General features: G+C 41.8%; 1 protein-coding gene across 3 annotated transcripts in view; it reads right to left on the reverse strand.

Moving 5' to 3' along the window:
* The window catches only part of LOC126412637 (uncharacterized), a 172,121-nt gene that overhangs the window by 73,984 nt on the left and 74,773 nt on the right, over positions 1-23,364 (reverse strand). For 2 of the 3 annotated variants that reach the window (XM_050082315.1, XM_050082316.1), the window contains exon 5: positions 9,439-9,843. In XM_050082315.1, coding sequence (XP_049938272.1) covers positions 9,439-9,631 — 193 coding nt within the window. In that variant the 5' untranslated portion in view covers positions 9,632-9,843. Of the gene's footprint in view, positions 1-9,438; positions 9,844-23,364 lie in introns of those variants that run through there. The other variant, XM_050082314.1, reaches the window with a different exon arrangement.

A 23,364-nucleotide genomic window follows, 5' to 3' on the forward strand; every position in this document is an offset into this window, starting at 1 on the left:
TTACCTTCACACTGAAATACTCAGGACAACACATGCAATTCCCTTTAGATTTTTTATACTGTAAATAGGTGGTTGAACCAACATTTTACATTGATTTTTACAAACATGACCTATCAAGGGGAAAACATTGTTGTCAGATACATGGTTGTGGTGTGGGAGTGACGGGGGGAGGGGGGGGGGGGGAGGGGGGGGGGTTAGTGTGACCCTCTATGAATATCCAACCACAAGTGTATAAGGTTATTTTTAAACAAAATGTCTTTTTGGAGGGAGCCACCATTCTTCCATCTCATTTAATGCAGCCCACCATGATTTCTCTCCTGTGCCAACATCTTCATCACAGAGTAGCATATTCACCACAATTTCTCGATTATTTGTTGGATTTATTCCAATCTCTGTCTTTTTCACAGTTTTTACCAGCTACAGCTTCTTTCAGAGTCATGAAAATTATTCCTTCACATTTTAACATCTTATCATGCAGTCCCTTCTTATGTAGGATACAGTACGCAACATAACAAATACCAGTAGGGCTGCAAGTTCTTTTTCACTGTTCAGTCTGATAATTTTGGTCTTCCCTACAAACTCAGTTTCCAGTCTCTTCAGTTCAGATGCAATGGTCTCCAATACGTACATGACTAACAGAAGTCACATGATTTTTCTGTTTAGCTCACGGGTTTTCAAATCTCATCTAGTGCATTCCCTAACAATGTCTCTCCTCCTCATCCCATTCTTAAGTCTTCTCTGACCTGGGGTTCTGGGTGACATTTCTGAACTCTCCCCATTTTCTAAACTTCACCAGTCCTTTCTCCTTCATCCTCTTCTTTCTCCTTCAACCCTTCTGTCAGAAGGAGCCACTGGCTCCGAAGCTTGTGGATTTCAGTACCTTTATACATGTGTGTTCTCCTGCTGCCACTTTGGGAGTAAGTTTTTTATCCATTCAATTACATTGTAAGTAAAGAGAGTGTATAACAAGATTAATTTTTAGAATTCTGTTGGCAATCCTTGACAATAAGTAGCGCTAAATAGCACTGAGGAACAAATTGCCAGTTTCTTCATGGTGCATATAATTTTTTACCATATTCTGGGTATTTTGGCACTGCTACTGATTTTAACAACTACAGTTTAGCGATGACATGATTACATGCATTCCTTTTATGATTACTTTTTGCCATGCACATAAATTTTTAAGATAGTTGCCTAAGTTCATTACATTACAAATGAAGATACATGTTGTGGTCTTCAGTCCTGAGACTGGTTTGATGCAGCTCTCCATGCTACTCTATCCTGTGCAAGCTTCTTCATTTCCCAGTATGTACTGCAGCCGACATCCTTCTGAATCTGCTTACTGTACTCATCTCTTGGTCTCCCTTTATGATTTTTACCCTCCACACTGCCCTCCAATGCTAAATTTGTGATCCCTTGATGCCTCAGAACATGTCCTACCAACCGATCCCTTCTTCTAGTCAAGTTGTACCACAAACTCCTCTTCTCCCCAATCCTATTCAATACCTCCTCATTAGTTATGTGATCTACCCATCTAATCTCCAGCATTCTTCTGTAGCACCACATTTCGAAAGCTTCTATTCTCTTCTTGTCCAAACTGTTTAACGTCCATGTTTCACTTCCATACATGGCTACACTGCATACGAATACTTTCAGAAACAACTTCCTGACACTTAAATCTATACTTGATGTTAACAAATTTCTCTTCTTCAGAAACACCTTCCTTGCCATTGCCAGTCTACATTTTATATCCTCTCTACTTCGACCATCATCAGTTATTTTGCTCCCCAAATAGCAAAACTCCTTTACTACTTTAAGTGTCTCATTTCCTAATCTAATCCCCTCAGCATCACCCGACTTAATTTGACTACATTCCATTATCCTCGTTTAGCTTTTGTTGCTGTTCATCTTATATCCTCCCTTCAAGACACTGTCCATTCCGTTCAAAAATGTCATCGGTGAACCTTAAAGTTTTTATTTCTTCTCCATGGATTTTAATACCTACTACGAACTTTTCTTTTGTTTCCTTTAGTGCTTGCTCAATATACAGATTGAACAACATCGGGAGAGGCTACAACCCTGTCTCACTCCCTTCCCAACCACTGCTTCCCTTTCATGTCCCTCGACTCTTATAACTGCCATCTGGTTTCTGTACAAATTGTAAATAGCCATTCACTCCCTGTGTTTTACCCCTGCCACCTTCAGAATTTGAAAGAGAGTATTCCAGTCAACATTGTCAAAAGCTTTCTCCAAGTCTACAAATGCTAGAAACGTAAGTTTGCCTTTTCTTAGTCTAGCTTCTAAGATAAGTCGTAGGGTTAGTATTGCCTCACATGTTCCCATATTTCTACAGAACCCAAACTGATCTTCCCCGAGGTCGGCTTCTACCAGTTTTTCCATTCTTCTGTAAAGAATTCGCGTTAGTATTTTGCAGCTGTGACTTATTAAACTGATAGTTCGGTAACTTTCACATCTGTCAACGCCTGCTTTCTTTGGGATTGGAATTATTATATTCTTCTTGAAGTCTGAGGGTATTTCGCCTGTCTCATACATTTTGCTCACCAGATGGTAGAGTTTTGTTAAGACCGGTTCTCCCAAGGCTGTCAGTAGTTCTAATGGAATGTTGTCTACTCCTGGGGCCCTGTTTCGACTCAGGTCTTTCAGTGCTCTGTCAAACTCTTCATGCAGTATCGTATCTCCCATTTCATCTTCATCTACAGTCTCTTCTCTTTCTATAACATTGCCCTCAAGTACATCGCCCTTGTAAAGTCCCTCTATATACTCCTTCCACTTTCTGCTTTCCCTTCTTGGCTTAGAACTGGGTTTCCATCTGAGCTCTTGATATTCATACAAGTGGTTCTCTTTTCTCCTAAGGTCTCTTTAATTTTCCTGTAGGCAGTATCTATCTTACCCCTAGTGAGATAAGCCTCTACATCCTTACATTTGTCCTCTAGCCATGCCTGCTTAGCCATTTTGCACTTCCTGTCGATCTCATTTTTGAGACGTTTGTATTCCTTTTTGTCTGCTTCATTTACTGCGTTTTTGTATTTTCTCCTTTCATCAATTAAATTCAATATTTCTTCTGTTACCCAAGGGTTTCTACTAGCCCTCGTCATTTTACCTATTTGATCCGCTGCTGCCTTCACTATTTCATCCCTCAAAGCTACCCATTCTTCTTCTAATGTATTTCCTTCCCTCATTCCTGTCAATTGTTCCCTCATGCTCTCCCTGAAACTCTGTATAACCTCTGGTTTAGTCAGTTTAATCCAGGTCCCAGCTCCTTAAATTCCTACCTTTTTGCAGTTTCTTCAGTTTTAATCTACAGTTGATAACGAATAGATTGTGGTCAGAGTCCACATCTGCCCCTGGAAATGTCTTACAATTTAAAACCTGGTTCCTAAATCTCTGTCTTACCATTATATAATCTATCCGAAACCTGTCAGTATCTCCACGCTTCTTCCATGTATACAACCTTCTTTTATGATTCTTAAACCAAGTGTTAGCTATGATTAAGTTATGCTCTGTGCAAAATTCTACCAGACGGCTTCCTCTTTCACTTCTTCCCCCCAATCCATATTCACCTACTCCGTTTCCTTCTATCCCTTTTCCTACTATCGAATTCCAGTCACCCATGACTATTAAATTTTCGTCTCCCTTCACTACCTGAATAATTTCTTTTATCTCATCATACATTTCTTCAATTTCTTTGTCATCTGCAGAGCAAGTTGGCATATAGACTTTTACTACTGTGGTAGGCGTGGGCTTCATGTCTATCTTGGCCACAATAATGCGTTCACTATGTTGTTTGTAGTAGCTTACCCGAACTCTTATTTTTTTTTATTCATTATTAAATCTACTCCTGCATTAGCCCTATTTGATTTTGTATTTATGACCCTGTATTCACCTGACCAGAAGTCTTGTTCCTCCTGCCACCGAACTTCACTAATTCCCACTATATATAAATTTAACCTATCCATTTCCCTTTTTAAATTTTCTAATCTACCTGCCCGATTAAGGGATCTGACATTCGACGCTCCGATCCATACAACGCCAGTTTTCTTTCTCTTGATAACGATGTCCTCTTGAGTAGTACCCGCCCGGAGATCCGAATGGGGGACTATTTTACCTCCGGAATATTTTACCCGAGAGGATGCCATCATCATTTATCTATACAGTAAAGCTGCATGCCCTCGGGAAAAATTACAGCTGTAGTTTCCTCTTGCTTTCAGCCGTTCGCAGTACCACAACAGCAAGGCCGTTTTGGTTAGTGTTACAAGGCCAGATCAGTCAATCATCCAGACTGTTGCCCCTGCAACTACTGAAAAGGCTGCTGTCCCTCTTCAGGAACCACACGTTTGTCTGGCCTCTCAACAGACACCCCTCCGTTGTGGTTGCACCTACAGTACGGCTATCTGTATTGCTGAGGCACGCAAGCCTCCATACCAACGGCAAGGTCTATGGTTCATGGCAAGATACATATTTAGCCAAAAGATGACAGGAACAACTTTGTGAATACTGCATCAGAGCTTCGTACAATAAACCTGTGATGTCACCAGTATCTCATTACACGGATTTACCTGAAAGATGGTACAAGAACTTTGTACATACATCAGAACTTTGTACAATGAACAATTGATTTCATTTGAGATGTTCATCATATTCTATAAAGTATAGTTGCTTGTGGAATGAGTGATCTGCAAGAGCCTATTCTAATCAACCTGATCTTTAACGCATTTATGAGGGTCGGACCTTAAATAGTGGCAACTACTTATTCACAACTGATACAGTAGAGTTAGATGTTTGCACCTGTTACTGTCCTTCAAAGTAGTCACCAGCATTTTGTAGAACACATTGCCAGCGATGTGGAAGGTGTAGTATACCGTTAGATGAGACTGTTCTGTTCATGGTGCAAATGGAGCAGTCTAAAATTATGGTGATTCTCATATGTGACTGTGATGGTGTTATCCTGACGCATTATGTCCTCCACGGAAGACTGTCAACCCACAGTATTACTGTTTGTTTTTGGAGCATCACCTGTGGCCAGCTTTGTGAAAGAAGCAGCGACACTTTTTGCACAACCCACCCATCATTTTGCACAATGCGTGGGCGCATACAGTGCTAGCTGTGACTGCTCTGTTTGGTCGATGGGACTGGGAAGTACTGAACCATCCACCATACTCCTCAGACTTAAGTCTTTGTGACTTTATTTTGAGTCCGGAGATGAAGGAACCACTTCGTGGCTTTCGTTTCAGAACTATCCCAGAGATTCGACAGGCAGTAGACCGCTCCAATTGACCCATCAATGGAACAGGCTCTGCTAACAGTATACTACACCTTCCACATCGCTGATAACGGGTTCTACACAACGCTGGTGACTACTTTGAAGAACAGTAACAGGTGCAAACATGTAACTCTTTGGTATCGGTTGTGGATAAATAGTTGCCACTAGTTAAGTTCCAACCCTTGTGTAAAGGGTGATAAATATTTTTACAGCCTATTTTGTGCCCTTTTTAAAAGTACACTTAAAAATTAAATTCTCTTATCACCTACCTAATTAATTTACTTCACTCAAGAACATCTGTGTTGTTTTGTATGCTGTATTTAACTGTTCTGATTTCTTCTCTTTCACAGACACTGAAAAGGATTCGCCATATACAAAATGTGTGAATCATTCTGATGTGTTTTGTTTGTGAGGATTAAACATTTATTCAGTAAAGAAAACATGTGACTGACTTTGTAAAATATTTAATGCAAAGTATTTAGCCTACTTCAAAGTAAAACTGAGATCACGAGGTTTGGGCACTTTAGTTTGTGTGTGAAACAGGAATAGAACATTTTCAACAGTACTCAATCGGTAAATGAAAGTGCGTGAACTTCACATATGAGAAGAACAGAGAAACCACAGTGATGATTTATTTTTGTTCAGTGAATGTCAAGATTATCAAAGGAAATAACCAGTTGAAGTGGGTAGATGCCAGTGAGGACTTGACCAGAGTCAATGTTCCACATTCAGGAGATACCTGTTCCCACGATTACCTGTCTCTAGAAATTATCTGGAGAAGAACAGGAAGAAGAAGAAGAAGAAGAAGAAGAAGAAGAAATCAGGTGGTGAAAAGCATACTACGGCTGAGCAAAGAACCTTCATAATGTGTTCTGAGTATGAGGCTCACTTTATCACAAGCCTGAAAAAAGATTTCTTGCCATTCCTTATTGAAAAGAACTAATTTGATTTTGTAATAACATGCAAGGATTGCTAACAAAACTGGCTGTAAGACAACAGAACCAAGCGAATGGAGATAATTTATAGATAGCTACAACTGCAGCCTCAACTGGGTACTTCTACATAACAGGAACCTATACAAGACTATCCCAGCTGGTTATTCCACTGCTGTGAATAAAAACCGCACTACAGTAACCATAGCCCCAGATAAAATCTCATATCATAATCACCAATGGATCATTTGGTTGATTTGAAAGTGGTGAATTTTCTTCTGGGACAGCAAGACGAGTGCACCCAGCACCTTCTGGACAGGAAAGCAAATGATCAATGCTGGGTGAAAGAAAACAGTTGCCCCCTAGAGAAAGCACGGTCTTTGGGGAGGGAAGGAGAGAGAAGGGTGCAACGCCACTACTGCACATAAAACTTGGTTTAATGAAACAATCTGTAAAGGAGTTGAAGAAAAATGGAGCCCGTTTCGGCTATGTATGTAGAAAATTTTCTGCACCAATACATAGAAAATAAATGCAGGTATATTTGATAGACCGCAAATCTGAGAATTCATAAGTGACCAGCAGTTTTAAGACACAGTGAACAACACTGAAGCTGATGCATGGTTGTCATTTTGTATAGGAGCGAAGAATTTTCTTAGGAACTATTACAACTAACCATTATGAAATTCTATAAAATATGAACACTGCCTTTTGTATACTTGGCTGGTCTGAAACCTTAGTACTCCCTGCAATCATTTGGACCGATTTCTGGATTCTTTTGATGCAGAATGAGCATTTTCACCACGAGATAAGAATACTGGAAGAACAGTACCGTGGACAGTGGGACACATACATGATGGCAAACTACTGTTGGACTATCCATCACAAATGTACAGGAACAGGTCATCAAAGGAATTCATAGATCTGAGGTTTCTGCAAGCTGATGGAAGAATGTCTAATACCATATTCAGAATCTACAGACCCAAAATGTTTTGAAGATCCAGGCATCAAATTAAATTTATTTATTTATATTAATAAATTTATTATTGCACAGGCTTTCAAGCAGTAGCTCTTTTTCTAGCACAAGTACACACATTCACACACACAAAACCACACAGACACCCAAACGCACACTTCTGTAGGCACAGCAAGACTCGAGTCTTGGTTGTCCGTGTGAGATAATGTGTGTACTTGTGCTAGAAAGTGAGCTATTGCTCTATAGATAGTGTAAATGCTGTTTTCTGTTACATGTTTTTATGAGTCACTCATCAATCTCCTATAGGTGAGTGGTTGTCTTTCACTTATTGTATGTACTCCTTCAGCCAGGAATTTTCATTATTGTTATAAATTTCTTTACTATAATTCTTAATTGCTGCTTTTTGACTTACTTCCTAATTAATAATATGTAATTATGATTTTAGCTAGTACTAAGCTGTTTTAGCATAGTGTAATTAGTATGTGTTTGTTGTAACAGTATCATATTGAATATATAATCATTTTTAAGTAATACAATTTCACACAAAAACTTTTGGGTGACCACCAGTTTGAGCAGAATATATTTAATAAGGTATCAATGTTCTATCTCAAAAACTAGAGCTGGCAGAGGAAAGCAGATTCCATTTCCAGAACTGGTACCCATTACATACATCAAAAGCAGAACCAACCTTAAGGCACCAAAATGAGTGTTTCTCAGTGTAAGAAATAATAGGTAGATATAACAGTCTTGTTATCTGTTTATCCAACAGAAAATGAGTGGCCATCACAATCAGCCCAGACCTTACAACCTATGCAACAATAATTTTGTGAACAAAACTGCAAAGGGCGATTTGACACTGAGGACTATGACAATATGCAGATGTTGGATGATACCTTTTTCTATCTAATAAAATTTGTTAAGAGAATTTTCACTATGGACTATAAGAGTTATTGCAGATTTAAACTCTTTCTGTTATGCCCAAGGCAGTTAGTGATCAGTGTAACTGTACAGAGCAATAAATTTTATTTTTTCCACATTTCTTGAAATCAAGAAAGGTAAACTTCCAGTGAGGAGGTAGTTGTTCCTGCTAAGCACATACCTAAGGCTACTGCAAGGTCAATTCTCCAATAATCATACTGTCACAGAAAAATGATATTGCCCTGGCCTCTGTGCTGGGTGAAGTGAGGGGGTAGGTGGGGGGGGGGGGGGGGGGTTTGAAAGCATGAGCCACTGATGTCAAAACTAGTGAAAGAATAATACCGAAATTGTAAGGGACAGATAAAGAAGTTTCTACACTCATTCTCAAATGCACAAGGAGATCATCATTTACAGGTGGCATAACAATTCTTTTACGCATTTATTTCTTTTACGCATTTATTATCTCAATTGAACTTTGTAAATGTTTGTGAAAGGTTTGCTACTTTTTCTAATTTTAGTGAATTTCACAAATTGGGAGTTAATGTGACATCACATAAATTGTTAATAGATGTTACAAACACCCGTCCCTCCAAAAATTCACATTCTTCTGAAACCAATCAAAATTTTCACAATGACTAATTTGTTAAAAATCTGTTCAAAATGAATACTGTAACTACAGAATAAAAGAATTATTCAAATTTAAGGTATATCTTACGTGATGAAAACAAGCACAGAGTATTACATTACGGATTTGCATCAGTCATTTGTTTGCACAGCTCATTTTCATTGTTTCTGTTACAGCTGTTAGTGGGTTCGTTTCTGTTCAATAGAGGGGTTAGTAATTTATTTACGTTCATGTAAATTCTCATTTTCTTCTAATTAGCTAACGATTCCTGATGTGTCCGATATGTGAATGACAAGATAGCAAGTGAGTTATTAAAATAGGTCATTCAGATTTCTTCTATGTTAAAAACACTACACAAATTAGAATGAGAATACCACATTCATCGTTTCTTGGAATCAATATTTCTGATGATATTGAAACTGGGGTGGTCTGCACAAAAAAAGCAATGATGAGAATCTTACAAGAATAAATCATAGTGGCTGAAATCATTGTGGCTGATAGGATTAGTTCAATATGGGAAACTGTGTCAACTTCTAACTATAAAATAATTACGCAAAAGTTCAGTAAATATATTACAGACAGCTGGTCACTTGTGTGCCATTCAACTTTGTATGCATAACAAACTTTGAAAATGACTGTAATGAGCAGTTGTAATGTTAAATTTGGCAGCCATTAATTGAGGAACAAATAGTGAAAAGAGATAACTCACTTTCTTCCTGGATGTGCGCTATTATCTGGACATCACCCACATTCATGGGCTTGCTAGCAGAAGAGTAACTGCTGTCAGAAGCACTGCTGAGCTGATCTTCATCCAATCCACTCTCACACGAAGCAGTACGACCACTATGTCGACTAATGCTACGAGTCACAGTCCCGTCCACAACTGAGAATGTACTGTTCATATTTCAGAATTATTTGCAGTATCCCGATCAATACACATAGTCGCATAGGGGAATCCTGTGTCCTGAGTTGGTAAGTCTGTTGCATTGATATTTCCTTGCTCCTTGGGTTTATGATTTGTCTGACCAGCAGAACATTTGTTATTCAAAGTTGTATTGAACAGTAAGTTTTCTGTAGTGAAATGAAAACCCGAATTGTTCTTTTTTTCATCACCCTGCAAATAATTAAAAAAACCATAGAATTCTAATAGTCTTAATTTAATTAAATTTAAAATTGTCAAGGAAGAACATACAAATACAAACACCAGAATACCTACAGAAAATGCTTGACCAATGTTGCAGAGAATGACTACATGTACTTTGTAACAGTGAAAAGTCAAGAAAATAAGAATGTAAGACAGCCATGTACATGAGGGATGAGGAGCAAAAGACAGAGTAGTAAGTGGGCAGGAAAGAAAGGCATGAATGGAAATGAGAGATGGAAAGGGATGTTAAACAATGTTCTGCCGATCATAAGGGTCTTTACCACCAGAGCAATAGTCGAGAATAAATCCTCCCAAATTTGAGTCCAGTGACTTATCACTGTTCCACCTTGGTACAGAAGGAGGGAAAGAAGGCAGGGTAAGGAAGTACAGTATATAAGAGTGCAGAGCATGGAATATAAGGAAAGAGACTTGACGAGAGGGAGAGGAGAGGAGAGGAGAGGAGAGGAGAGGAGAGGAGAGGAGAGGAGAGGAAGGAGAGGAGAGGAGAGGAGAGGAGAGGAGAGGAGAGGAGAGGAGAGGAGAGGAGAGGAGAGGAGAGGAGAGGAGAGGAGAGGAGAGGAGAGGAGAGGAGAGGAGAGGAGAGGAGAGGAGAGGAGAGGAGAGGAGAGGAGAGGAGAGGAGAGGAGAGGAGAGGAGAGGAGAGGAGAGGAGAGGAGAGGAGAGGAGAGGAGAGGAGAGGAGAGGAGAGGAGAGGAGAGGAGAGGAGAGGAGAGGAGAGGAGAGAGAGGAGAGGAGAGGAGAGGAGAGGAGAGGAGAGGAGAGGAGAGGAGAGGAGAGGAGAGGAGAGGAGAGGAGAGGAGAGGAGAGGAGAGGAGAGGAGAGGAGAGGAGAGGAGAGGAGAGGAGAGGAGAGGAGAGGAGAGGAGAGGAGAGGAGAGGAGAGGAGAGGAGAGGAGAGGAGAGGAGAGGAGAGGAGAGGAGAGGAGAGGAGAGGAGAGGAGAGGAGAGGAGAGGAGAGGAGAGGAGAGGAGAGGAGAGGAGAGGAGAGGAGGAGAACTGACAAATTGACAGAATTTAGAGCTAGGGAAAATGATGTGACATCAGAATATATACTTAAATTATTGCTTTTGGTGTTTTTGCTTTGCTGTCAATTCTGATGAGAAAATCCAATCACTGAATTGTCCAGTGTAACTCTTTCTTGAGCTACCTTCTCCTTCATTATGAATCCTACTCCTGTTATACTAATTTCTGCTTATGTTGACATTACCCTCTATCTGTCTGGCCACAAACCCTTATCTTTCTGCTTCACTTTACTTACCCACATTATATCTAAACGGAGGACTGTATTCTCTTTTTCCATTTTCTTGCTTTCCTAACGCTTTCAGAATTGTGACATTACATGCTATGACTCAGAATGTCACTCTTTCATTGGTTAAGGTCACACTTCCGGGCAGTCCCCTCTAAAGTATCTCAATGGGAGACTAGTCTGTAATCTTTTGCCCATGGAGAGATGATCATTACTTTTTTGCCCCAATTACGAGCCACAAGTCCAGTGGATAAACACTGTATCTAATGCAGTAGTTGTCAATACCTTCTACATCCTCATGGTGTTGGTCATTGATGATTCTTCCATCTTTTAAGGGCAGTTTCCTGTTCCAGAGACAAGAATGTGCACCAAGCCTCTGGTCACTCTTCCACCCTATTTGACATGGCTGTTGGTAGAACAAGGGGTGATTCCTTATACCAGACGCCAGTGGTGACTGTAGTTGATGATTTTTATTTAAAAATTTAAGCAGTGGCTAGAATCTAATCCGTAACCCATTCATTGTGATTACTAGCCCCTGATGCTACTCCTAGACCACAAATCCCTTATGTCATCAAAATCCAACAGGACCACAACAGAATATAAACTAAGGCCCTAGCCATTAATTTTGCTACTGAAGACACTCCGTAAGCTCTTGTCATTGGTACTGGCTCGCAGTTTGCATTTGCTGGTTTTTAGCAGTTCTACCTCCACTCTACCCCACCTCTAATGGTGTAGCCTAATGTTGTGTGAAATTTCAAAATGGCGAAGAAAAACTATTGACACCCACGACTACTGACTTTCCTTTTTATCCTTCTATTAGGTAACACCAATCCATGATCAAGGCTCAGTGAAACTATTGCTCAGATGCCTTCATCATTCCTTGTTAAATCAGGGTGCCACCTCCATCAGTACAAGAAGAAGAAGAAGAAGAAGAAGAAGAAGAAGCCACCCTTTTTACAATGGACAGCCACATTTTGGTGCACATTATGTGACACACATCTGTCTAGATATGTGGCTTGATCATCATCCAGAAAAAACTGCCACCTGGTGCTGGTTGCCCAGGAGCAGCTCTCCCTACCACCAGAACATCCAAAGCCATACCCTAGCCTTCACAGGGGGACCATGCCCACCTCATCCTACCCTCCCCTGTGCCCTATGGGCCAATTCAAGAGTAGGTGGATGGGGGTGGCTGGAACGGGGAGGGATCTTTTAATCACACTGAATGCAATGTCACTTTAATCGACATAATTATGCCTATGTCCTGCAGGGACACTAGTTGCAGAGTGGGAGGATAAACCCCCAGCAGTGGGTCACATGGCGTAACAATCATGTCAGAGTGAAGGGCTGTCACACACTGCTACAATCTCACCTGTCACAGCAAGAAGTTCAGAGCAAACTCTCCAGTGTAGTTATTTATAATGACCTTGTCCGCGTACTTCTCTCTTGGACTGTGCTTTGGGCTTTGTTGATTCCTAACATTGATGTTTGGTTAGCACACAGACTTCCCTGTCTGCCTAATGTGGTACTGTCTACATTCACTGTTGAACCAATAGTTGTGTTTTCAGTGAACAAACTAACAGCATATGGATGCACCGAGAGTGTGGCTCGTATTCAAGTGCTTCCCAGTCAAAGCCACAAATAGTGTTCTCCTGGAAAACCTGTGAATTTTTTAAACTTCCACCCACCTCCCTTGAGTTTTTCATTTCTGTGTATTTCTAGGAGAACCTTCTGCTATTTATTTTTACATAATTTTTGTTTAATAAAAATTCTGCACTGTTGAAGAAGCAGATTTACTAACACCAGGTTTTGTACCCCACTGTTTGGTTTTGTTTTGCTTTGCTTTAGGGCGGAAAAAACAATGACAACAACAACAACAACAACAACAACAACAACACAACAACAACAACAAACTGGGGTCATACACGCCCAAGACAAAAATTGTAGAACACAAAGACCAGAGAGGAATTAAAAAAATGACTATACGTCAGTCCCAATGGGCATAATAGAAGACAACTACAAAAAGGCACATGGAAAAGGGGCTAAAAATTGACACCCATACAGAAACAGAGGTCCAAAAACTAAAAATTAAATGGCTTTTTGCCATATTGCTTTGGTAGGTAAAAAGTAAAACACGGTTGACAGCCTGCACATCATTTGCTAAATCAGCTGATAACTCAGGTGGCAAACCCCAAGTTGGAAACATAAAATGGTTTAAAAAAATAGGCCATTCCACCTGGAAGTGGTGGGCAGTTACAACTTGGGCACAATGTGTACAAAGTGGTGGGGTGGCACCACTTATCAAATGATGTTAGCTAAAAAGGCAGTACGTCCAAGAGGAGGTCATCCAAGCTGTTGGGAGGGGGCTTAATAAGCCGGAGCTTATTCCCGTGAAGGGAGGGTCCATTGGCGATGCCAAAAGGACACCACTTCTTGATAGATGGCAACACAGAGATCATCGGAGGGAATAGAAGAACTCACGGGCTGAGGTGCGAGGACTGCAGCCTTGGCAGAAGTGTCAGCAGCCTCGTTTCCTGGCAGACCAACATGACTAGGAACCCACAGAAATGTAACACTTGCTCCACAAAGAGTGAGCAAGTGACAGTTTTCCTGGACCCATTGCACTAAGGGATGGGCAGTGTACAGCGCACATAGACTTTGAAGAGTGCTGAGTGAGTCTGAGCAGAGGACACACCTGAAAAGGCTGTATTGCCAGATGAACTCTGTGGCCTGATACAAGGCAAAGTGCTTGGCTGTAAATACTGAGCAGTGTGCTGGAAGCCAATATCGAAAGACAGGGGTGCCAATGACGAAGGCACACCCGACCCCACAGTCAGTCTGTGTGCCATCAGTGTATACAAAGGCACTATTGCTAAGTTCCATGCGAAGGTCATGAAACTGAAGGCGATACACCTAGGCTAGGGTAGTGTCCTTAGGAAGTAAATGATGGCCAAAGTTAACGTGAAACGCTTCGCAAAGCCTAGGTGGTGAAGGGTTCACACCCATTGGGTAAGTTGCAGAATGTGTGAAGTTAAGCCGCTGTAGCAAGTGCTGAAAGCGGATTCCAGGTGGTAACAGAGGAGAGGGATGCGCCCCATGCTGGCAAAGGAGTCGTCAAAGGAGGTCGCATAGGATGGGTGGCCACACATAGCAGACAAATGGTATGCATACTGGCTAAGGGGAAAGTCACAGTGATAGGACAGTGGTCATTCAGCAGCTTCAGCATACAGACTCTCAACTTGGCTGGTGTACAAGGCACCCATGGCCAAATGGATGCCACAATGGTGGATAGTGCTGAGATGGTGTGAGAGGTATAGACGTACAGAACGGCATCAGAGGGATGGACGTGCAGAGGGCATAAAGAACCCACAGTATAGTTTTGAACAGACAAAGGACCGGTACAAACAGAGGAGTGTGGTTTGATCGACACCCCAGGAAGTACCATTGAGGGCACGTAGGACATTGAAGAACCCCTTACAGCAGTCTGCCAGGTAAGACACATGGGAGGACCAAGAGTGTTTCCTATCGAGAATGAGCCCCAGGAATTTCGCAGTTTCAACGAACGAAAGGGCAACAGGCCCAAAATGTAAAGACGGCGAGAGAAACAATTTGCGCAGCCAGAAATTCATACACGGTTTCCCAGTGGAAAAATGAAAGCCACTGTCGATGCTACAGGAGTACAGATAATCAAGATATCGCTGAAGACGTCGCTCAAGGAGACAGGTCCGTGGAGAACTGCTGTAGATGGCAAAATTGTCAACAAAAAGTGAGCCAGAGATGCACGGCAGAAGACAGGCCATTATAGGGTTAATAGCAATAGCAATGAGAATGACACTCAGGACAGAACCCTGAGGCACACCATTTTCCCGGATAAAGGTGTCCAACAAGGCAGAGCCCACAAACCCTTTGAAAACTTGGTCTTTTAAAAATTCCTGAAGGAAACAGGGCAGGCGGCCAGAGAAGTGCCATGTGTAAAGAGTACGGACGATACCAGTTCTCCAGTAGGTGTCGTAGGCCTTCACCAAATCAAAAAAATATGGCCACAGTCTGGGAGTTCCGCAGAAAACCATTCATGACATGGGTGGACAAAGTAACGAGGATGTCAACTGCAGAACGGCACGCTGGAAATCCACACTGTGCGTTCGTCAGTACATTGTGATACTCAAGCCACCATACCAGCCGAGCATGAGTCATACGTTCCATCACATGGCAAACGCATATGATAAGAGGGATGGGGCAGTGGCAAGAAGGATGGTTTTGTCGATACCAGGCTTAGGTATGGGTATGAAGGTGGCTTCACGCCAGTGTTCAGGAAATAAGCCCTCTGCCCAGATGTGGTTGTGGGTGTTAAGCAGGAAGTGCTTGCCTGCAAGAGAAAGGTACTGCAACTTTTGAATGTGGACAGCATCTGGCCCTAGGACTGGGATGAACCGAGAGCACGACCTAGCTCCCTCATAGTAAAGGGACACTGTAGCACTCACGATTTAGAGAAGAGAAGGGTATCGCCTGAGCCTCCTCCACTTGTTTCTGATGGAGGAAGGCAGGGTGATAGTGGGAAGAGTTCGAAACTGCCACAAAATGGTGGCCCAAGGTGTTGGAGATTGGAATAGGGTCCACGATGACATCGTCTGCAACTGTCATGCCGGATATTGGCGAATGGATCTTGGTTCCAGAGAGCCATCAGAGGTTGGCACACATGAGAAAGGAAGGGGTGGAACTGTTAAAAGAACTAGTGAATGAAATCCAGCTAGCTCTTTTGCTATATCAAAGAATGCGGTGCACTTTACATGTGTCTGTTTATAATAAATGCAGTTTGCCATTGTAATATTCAGATAGCCACCTGGAATGTGAGGAAACTCAAGAGGCCTGCCAAGCTACAAGAAATTGGGAATGAGTTAGATAAGAATCAAGTGAAAATAGCAGCAATACAAGAAACTAGATTTCAGGGCAAGGAATGACAGGGTGGGGGGAACATTTAATTATGCATAGCGGTGGAGATACAGGCCTTTATGGCACTGGTTTCCTTCTATATAGGTCTCTGAAGGCTAATGTAATTGGTTTTATGGCAGTAAGTGACAGAATGTGTTCTCTAAGGATAAGGGCAAAAATTTTTAACATTACAATAGTGAATGTCTATGCCCCTATGGAGGAGGCAGACAAAGATGCAAAGGATATATTGTATGACAAATTGGAAGAAGAAACTGGTAGAATTCAAAGGCACGATATGACAATAATACTTGGAGACCTAAATGCAAAAATAGGGAAATAAGAGGTATATAGAAAGTATAATAGGAAAGGAAAGGCTACACAATGACAGCAACGATAATGGGCTCAGACTGATAGACTTTGCCAGTGGGAAAAACGTGATAATAAAAAGCACTTATCACCCGAGGAAAGATATTAAGAAAGGTACATGGGTATCACCAGACGGAAACACAAGAAACCAAACAGATCACGTACTCATAGACAAAAGGCATGCATCAGATATTATGGAAGTTAGCAGCTGCAGAGGGGCAGATGGAGAGACAGACCACTACTTAGTACGAATTAGATGTAAGCAGAAGATAAATTCAGTAAGAAACCAAAGGAGTCAGATAAGAATTAAACAGAATATACAAAGACTCCAAACAAAGGAAACACACGAAGAATATAGGAAGAAACTAGAAGAGATGTCGGAAGCTGGGAGATACACAGGGAATGAAGATAACGTGGAAACTAAATGGGAGTCGTTGAAAACTGCCATTAGCGTAGCTGCGGAAGAGATACTGGAGAGAGAACAACACAAAAGGGTTGTTAAATGGTTCAACAAGGAATGCTTAACAGTAATACACAAGAGAAATTAAGCGAGACGGAGAGTGTTGCAAAGGAACATGAGGTTAGTGGCAGAAGAATACAGAGAAAAGAGGAAAAAAGCAGGTAAGCTTTGTAGGGTAAAGAAAAGGCAGCATGAAAGGCGAGGGATAGAGCAGCTGGACAAAATGGGACAATAAAGAGATCAGAAGGTTTTATGAAAGAACAAGAGATTTGAAGGAAGGTTTCCATCTAGCAGTTTTTTTTTTTTTTTAAGGATAAGGACAGAAATCTAATTGGAGATAGAAGTAAAGTCGTAGAAAGGTGACAAGAGTATCTTACTGAACTACATGATGGGAAAGGACGGGATAAAGAAGAAGGAACCATTATTGAGAATGAAAGGGAACAGGACTCAGAATTGGAATCAGAGTTAGATGTAGAGGATTGGGAAAAGGAAGTAGTAACAGAGCTAGAGGAAGTAGTAACAGAACTAGAGGAAGTAGTAACAGAACTAGAGGAAATAGTAACAGAACTAGAGGAAGTAGTAACAGAACTAGAGGAAGTGAAGAATGCTATCAAGAGCCTAAAAAATAATAAAGCAGCAGGAAAGACAGCATAGAGGCTGAATTATTGAAATTTGAAGGAAAGAAAATGGAGGAGGCAGTGCAAGAATCGACAAAGGAAATATGGATATAGGAGGTAATGCCTAAGGACTGGAACATGGGAATTATCTGCCCGTTACAAGTCAGAATGTAGTAATTTCGTGGAATCACTCTCTTGGATGTAACATATAACATATTCAGTAAAATTTTAGCCTCCAGACTTGCCAGGATGATAGAAGGGATATTCAGGGACTATCAAGGCTGGATTTAGGAGGAACAGATCCACGATGGATCAGATATTTTTATTAAGACAAGTGGTAGAGAAGATTTATGAATATGACAAGCAACTACATCAGTTATACATTGATTTTAAGCAAGTGTACGACAGCCTACACAGGAAGAAAATTATGCAGATCGTGAAAGATTTTAGAATCCCACTAAAACTGGTCAATTTAATAGAAATGACAATGAAAGCAACAGTGTGTAAAGTAAGAACAGAGCAAGAACTGTCTGGAGAATTCCAAGTACAGAAGGGGTACGACAGGGAGATGTGATCTCTACAATGCTATTTAATTTAGTTTTAGAAAAGGTGATGCTGCAAATGCTGATAAACCCAGGAGGATCAATACTTAATCGGCAAGTTCAAGTGGTAGCATATGCAGATGATGTAGCACTAATGGCAAGGAATGTAAGGGCACTAAAGGGGAACTACAATACGTTAGAGGAAGCAGCAAGAGAAATAGGTTTAGAAGTAAACAAACAAAACAAAGTATATGGTGATGGGGGAGCCCAATATAAACAGACAAAAGAATTCAATAGTAATGAATGGGAAAGAATATGAAAGAGTAAAAACATTTAAATATATCAGTTCTGCAATAATGGAGGACAATAAAGTGGCAGTAGAAATTAAAGCCCCCCCCCCCCCCCCCCCATGAACCATGGACCTTGCCGTTGGTGGGGAGGCTTGCGTGCCTCAGCGATACAGATAGCCGTACCATAGGTGCAACCACAACAGAGGGGTATCTGTTGAGAGGCCAGACAAACATGTGGTTCCTGAAGAGGGGCAGCAGCCTTTTCAGTAGTTGCAAGGGCAACAATCTGGATGATTGACTGATCTGGCCTTGTAACAATAACCAAAACGGCCTTGCTGTGCTGGTACTGCGAACGGCTGAAAGCAAGGGGAAACTACAGCCGTAATTTTTCCCGAGGGCATGCAGCTTTACTGTATGATTAAATGATGATGGCGTCCTCTTGGGTAAAATATTCCGGAGGTAAAATAGTCCCCCATTCGGATCTCCGGGCGGGGACTACTCAAAAGGATGTCGTTATCAGGAGAAAGAAAACTGGCGTTCTACGGATCGGAGCTTGGAATGTCAGATCCCTTAATCGGGCAGGTAGGTTAGAAAATTTAAAAAGGGAAATGGATAGGTTGAAGTTAGATATAGTGGGAATTAGTGAAGTTCGGTGGCAGGAGGAACAAGACTTCTGGTCAGGTGACTACAGGGTTATAAACACAAAATCAAATAGGGGTAATGCAGGAGTAGGTTTAATAATGAGTAGGAAAATAGGAATGCGGGTAAGCTACTACAAACAGCATAGTGAACGCATTATTGTGGCCAAGATAGATACGAAGCCCACACCTACTACAGAGAGGATATAAAATGTAGGCTGGCAATGCAAGGAAAGCGTTTCTGAAGAAGAGAAATTTGTTAACATCCAGTATTGATTTAAGTGTCAGGAAGTCATTTATGAAAGTATTCGTATGGAGTGTAGCCATGTATGGAAGTGAAACATGGACGATAAATAGTCTAGACAAGAAGAGAATAGAAGCTTTCGAAATGTGGTGCTACAGAAGAATGCTGAAGATTAGATGGGTACATCACATAACTAATGAGGAAGTATTGAATAGGATTGGGGAGAAGAGAAATTTGTGGCACAACTTGACCAGAAGAAGCGATCGGTTGGTAGGACATGTTCCGAGGCATCAAGGTATCACCAATTTAGTATTGGAGGGCAGCGTGGAGGGTAAAAATCGTAGAGGGAGGCCAAGAGATGAATACACTAAGCAGATTCAGAAGGATGTAGGTTGCAGTAGGTACTGGGAGGTGAAAAAGCTTGCACAGGATAGAGTAGCATGGAGAGCTGCATCAAACCAGTCTCAGGACTGAAGACCAGAACAACAACAACAGAAATTAAAGAAAGGATAGTGAGTGGAAATCATTGCTATTTTGCCTTGCAGAACATATTTAATTTGAGGAATGTTAGTAGGAATACAAGAATCAAAATATACATGACCATATTACGACCTATAGTAATATATGGATCAGAAGGCTGGGTACTGACGTTAAAGGAGAACTGCTTATTGAGATGGGAAAGAAAGATACTGAGAAGGATTTTTGGAGCAGTGGGAGAGGAAGATGACTGGAGAGAAACTGCAAATGTAGAACTAAAAACACTTTTTGGACAGATGGATGATGATGATAAAATTAAGCAGGGAAAAATATGATGGGCAGGACATGTACAGAGAATGCCAGAAACTCAGAGTGTCAAGAAAGTTTTCATGGGAAAACCTGATGGGAGAAGGAGAAGAGATAGACCCAGGAAAGGCGGCTGAGTGGCCGAACGGTTCTAGACGCTACAGTCTGGAACCGCGCAACCGGTACGGTCGCAGGTTCGAATACTGCCTCGGGCATGGATGTGTGTGATGTACTTAGGTTAGTTGGGTTTAAGTAGTTCTAAGTTCTAGGGGACTGATGACCTTAGATTTGAATTCCCATAGTGCTCAGAGCCATTTGAACCAAGACCCAGGAAAAGGTGGCTGGATGATATGGAAGAAGATCTAAAGGCGATGGGAATAATAAATTGGAGAAGACAACGGACAGAGTAGAATGAAGGCAGGTGGTACAAGAGGCCAAGGTTCTTCAAGGGCTGTAGAGCCAACCAAGAAGAAGTTTGCCATCTTAGGATGGTGGTTAAAAATGCGGAGAGCATGTCTCGGTGTGCGAATTACATCGCGGCATGCCTCAGTCCACCAAGGGACTGGGACATGACAGGAAAAAAAAAAAAAAAAGAGGACGTGTGAGGAATGGAACGTTCTGTAGCAGTAAGGCAGAAGAGGTTAAGTTGGTTAAGAAAATCAGCCAAGAGGGCACCTCTCTGACAGGTCCTGGGAGAACCCCAAAGGGGATGATGTGCATTAAAGTCACCGACTAGCAAAAGGGGGGAGTTAGCTCCCCAATAAGCTGAAGGAAGTCTGCCCTCGCGACATTGAATGACAGTGGGACATAAATGCTACAGAGGGAAAATGTCAGATGGGGAAGGAAAAGGCGAAGTGCAACAGCTTGAAGATGGGTATTCAGGGAGATGGGTTGATTATGAATGTCATCCCATATGAGCAGCATGACGCCCCCATGAGATGGACTACTGACCTCAGTGGGAAGGTCAAAATGAACCGGTAAGAAATGTGAAAGCTCAAAGTGGTCTTGAGGGTGCAATTTCATTTCCTGAAGGCAGACTACAAGGGGCCACTGCAATGCTACAGCAGCCGTAAATCTTCTTTGGGCGGGGCGGGGGGGGATGGCGATGCTACCTTGACACTGGGCGATTTCACAACCTCAGAGCAGAATTGGAGGTTGCATGTCTGCATGGCCATGTCCTTCATGGTGCGAGGGTTAACAAGAACAGAACTCTAGGTCCCAGAGGGGAGAACGCATGGTTTGCGACTAGCCAGCAACTTGTGAGCGACTGGGTAAGGCACTTTTTCTTTTACCTGGATCTCCTGGACAGCCCACTCATCAAGACACACAGGACAATCCTGAGGGGGTGGTATGGCAACCATTGCAGTTGATACAGCGGGGCGGAGGCAGCAGACAATCGCCCCACTTGTGCATCCCTATCACAGGTTACACGTTTGACTGGGTGTCTACAAGACATTCTAGTGTGGTTGAAATGATGACACTGGTAGCAGCTTATCTGGTTCAGAATGCACAGCCGCAAGGGGAATTTTTGTAAGTAATACTTCGGAATCAAGAGTACCAAAAGCTCTGCTAGAATCAAGCAGAGAGAAAATGATCGCTTCACATCTGCCCACGAAATGTTTGATGTAGTCAGTCACCTTAATTAATGCAGTTGCCGTGCCAGTGTTTTTGAAAGCCTGATTTTTCAGCTGCTCATTAAGAAACTACTCAAAGGTTTTAGATACTAAAAGTGATATGTTTATTGGCATATAATTGTATGATGACCGAGTTGTCTTTACTGAGAGTTTGTTGAGTTAAGCTTTGTTTCCACTCTATAGGACAGGTACCACTAACGACACAAACTGAAGGTATCTGTAAAAGAAGTTCACATTAGTGATTCAGTTTCTCCTTATTCCAACTGACCTCTGTGTCTACAAGACATGGCCATACATTCCCTAACTTAAAAAGAAGTCGTGACATTTTAAAGTATCTGTCACAAAGAGTGAAGAACAGTTTCTTTTTAAGAGACACCTATGCTTAACACACACTTTTCAGACCCTACTCGTGATGTTACTTTTGCAGTGGGCAAATGGAACAATAACAATCAGTAAGTCTGATTTTTCAGTGTCCTTTCATATAATATGTAAGAATCATCATGCACTGAGTTTAACTCATCATTCTTTCACATTTGTGAATTTACACCAGAAAATTTAATTTCAAGGTTGAAATGTACATACAGTATCCGTTCCAAAAGTTATAAGAATAATTTTTGGTAGGTGAAAATGCTGGCTGTCACGACAGAGTTTCAGACGGAGAAGTTGGTGAGGGATTTAAGCTTTGAAACAGAGCTGGTGTCAGTTGCTTGCAGGCAGTAGCCGATGCAGGGTCACGCCCTGCACAGACGTATCTACTGCACCATCATCAACCAAAAATGGAGCAGTTTTGGGAGCAGCATTTTACAATCAAACTGTGTGAAACTGGGGCACAGGTGCTTGAAATTCTTTGAAAGGCCTATGGTGATAAGGCAATGAAACAAAGCCAAAATTTTACGTGTCACAGGAGGTTGCGGGGAGGTCAGGAGTCCATCAGTCACGACGATCGTTCGGCACACCCGTAGACATCACAAACAGATGATTCAATGCAAAAAGTGCACCAAGTTATGGACAAGGACGGACAGTTAAGTGTTTGGACGATTGCAGAAGCATGTACTCAAAACAATCATTCACCACATTTTAACTAGGATCTTCAAATGAGGGAAGTCTGCATGAAAATGGTGCCAAAAGTCCTGATGAGTGAGATGAAGGAGCAGTGTTTGCTGAAGTGCCAGGAATTGCTTGACCACTACGAAAAGGACCCATAATTTTGAGGGAGAGTGATTGCAGGGGATGAGACATGGATTCTTAGCACAATCCCAAAACAAAGAATCAGAGCAGTGAGTGTCACACCAAGGAGCCTCCTCACCTGAAAAAAAGCAAGGTTGAGCAAATCGGGAGTCAAGGCCATGCTCATTATGTTTTTCGACAGAAACTCTGTTGTTCACAGTGAATTTGTGCCACAAGGACAAGCAGTCAACAAGGAGTTTTACCGCGAAGTGCTCAAATGGTTGTGCAACAGGATTTGATGCGCATGAAAAGAAATTTGCGACAATTGGATTGCGCACTATGACAATGAGTCAAGCCACACTGAGCTCATTGTCTCCGAGTTGCTGGCCAAAATGGGTGTGGCAGTGCTGCCCTAGCCGCCATACAGCCCTGATCTGGCGCCAGTGGACTTCTTTTTATTCCCAAGGTTCAAAAAAATCCTGAACGGAATTCAGCATAGGATGCTTGAGGTGGTAAAAGCAGCTACGATGATGAGACTCCCGCTGGCTTCCAGGTGAC

The sequence above is a fragment of the Schistocerca serialis genome, chromosome 7, assembly GCF_023864345.2.
Source record: "Schistocerca serialis cubense isolate TAMUIC-IGC-003099 chromosome 7, iqSchSeri2.2, whole genome shotgun sequence".
Taxonomy (NCBI): Eukaryota; Metazoa; Arthropoda; class Insecta; order Orthoptera; family Acrididae; genus Schistocerca; species Schistocerca serialis.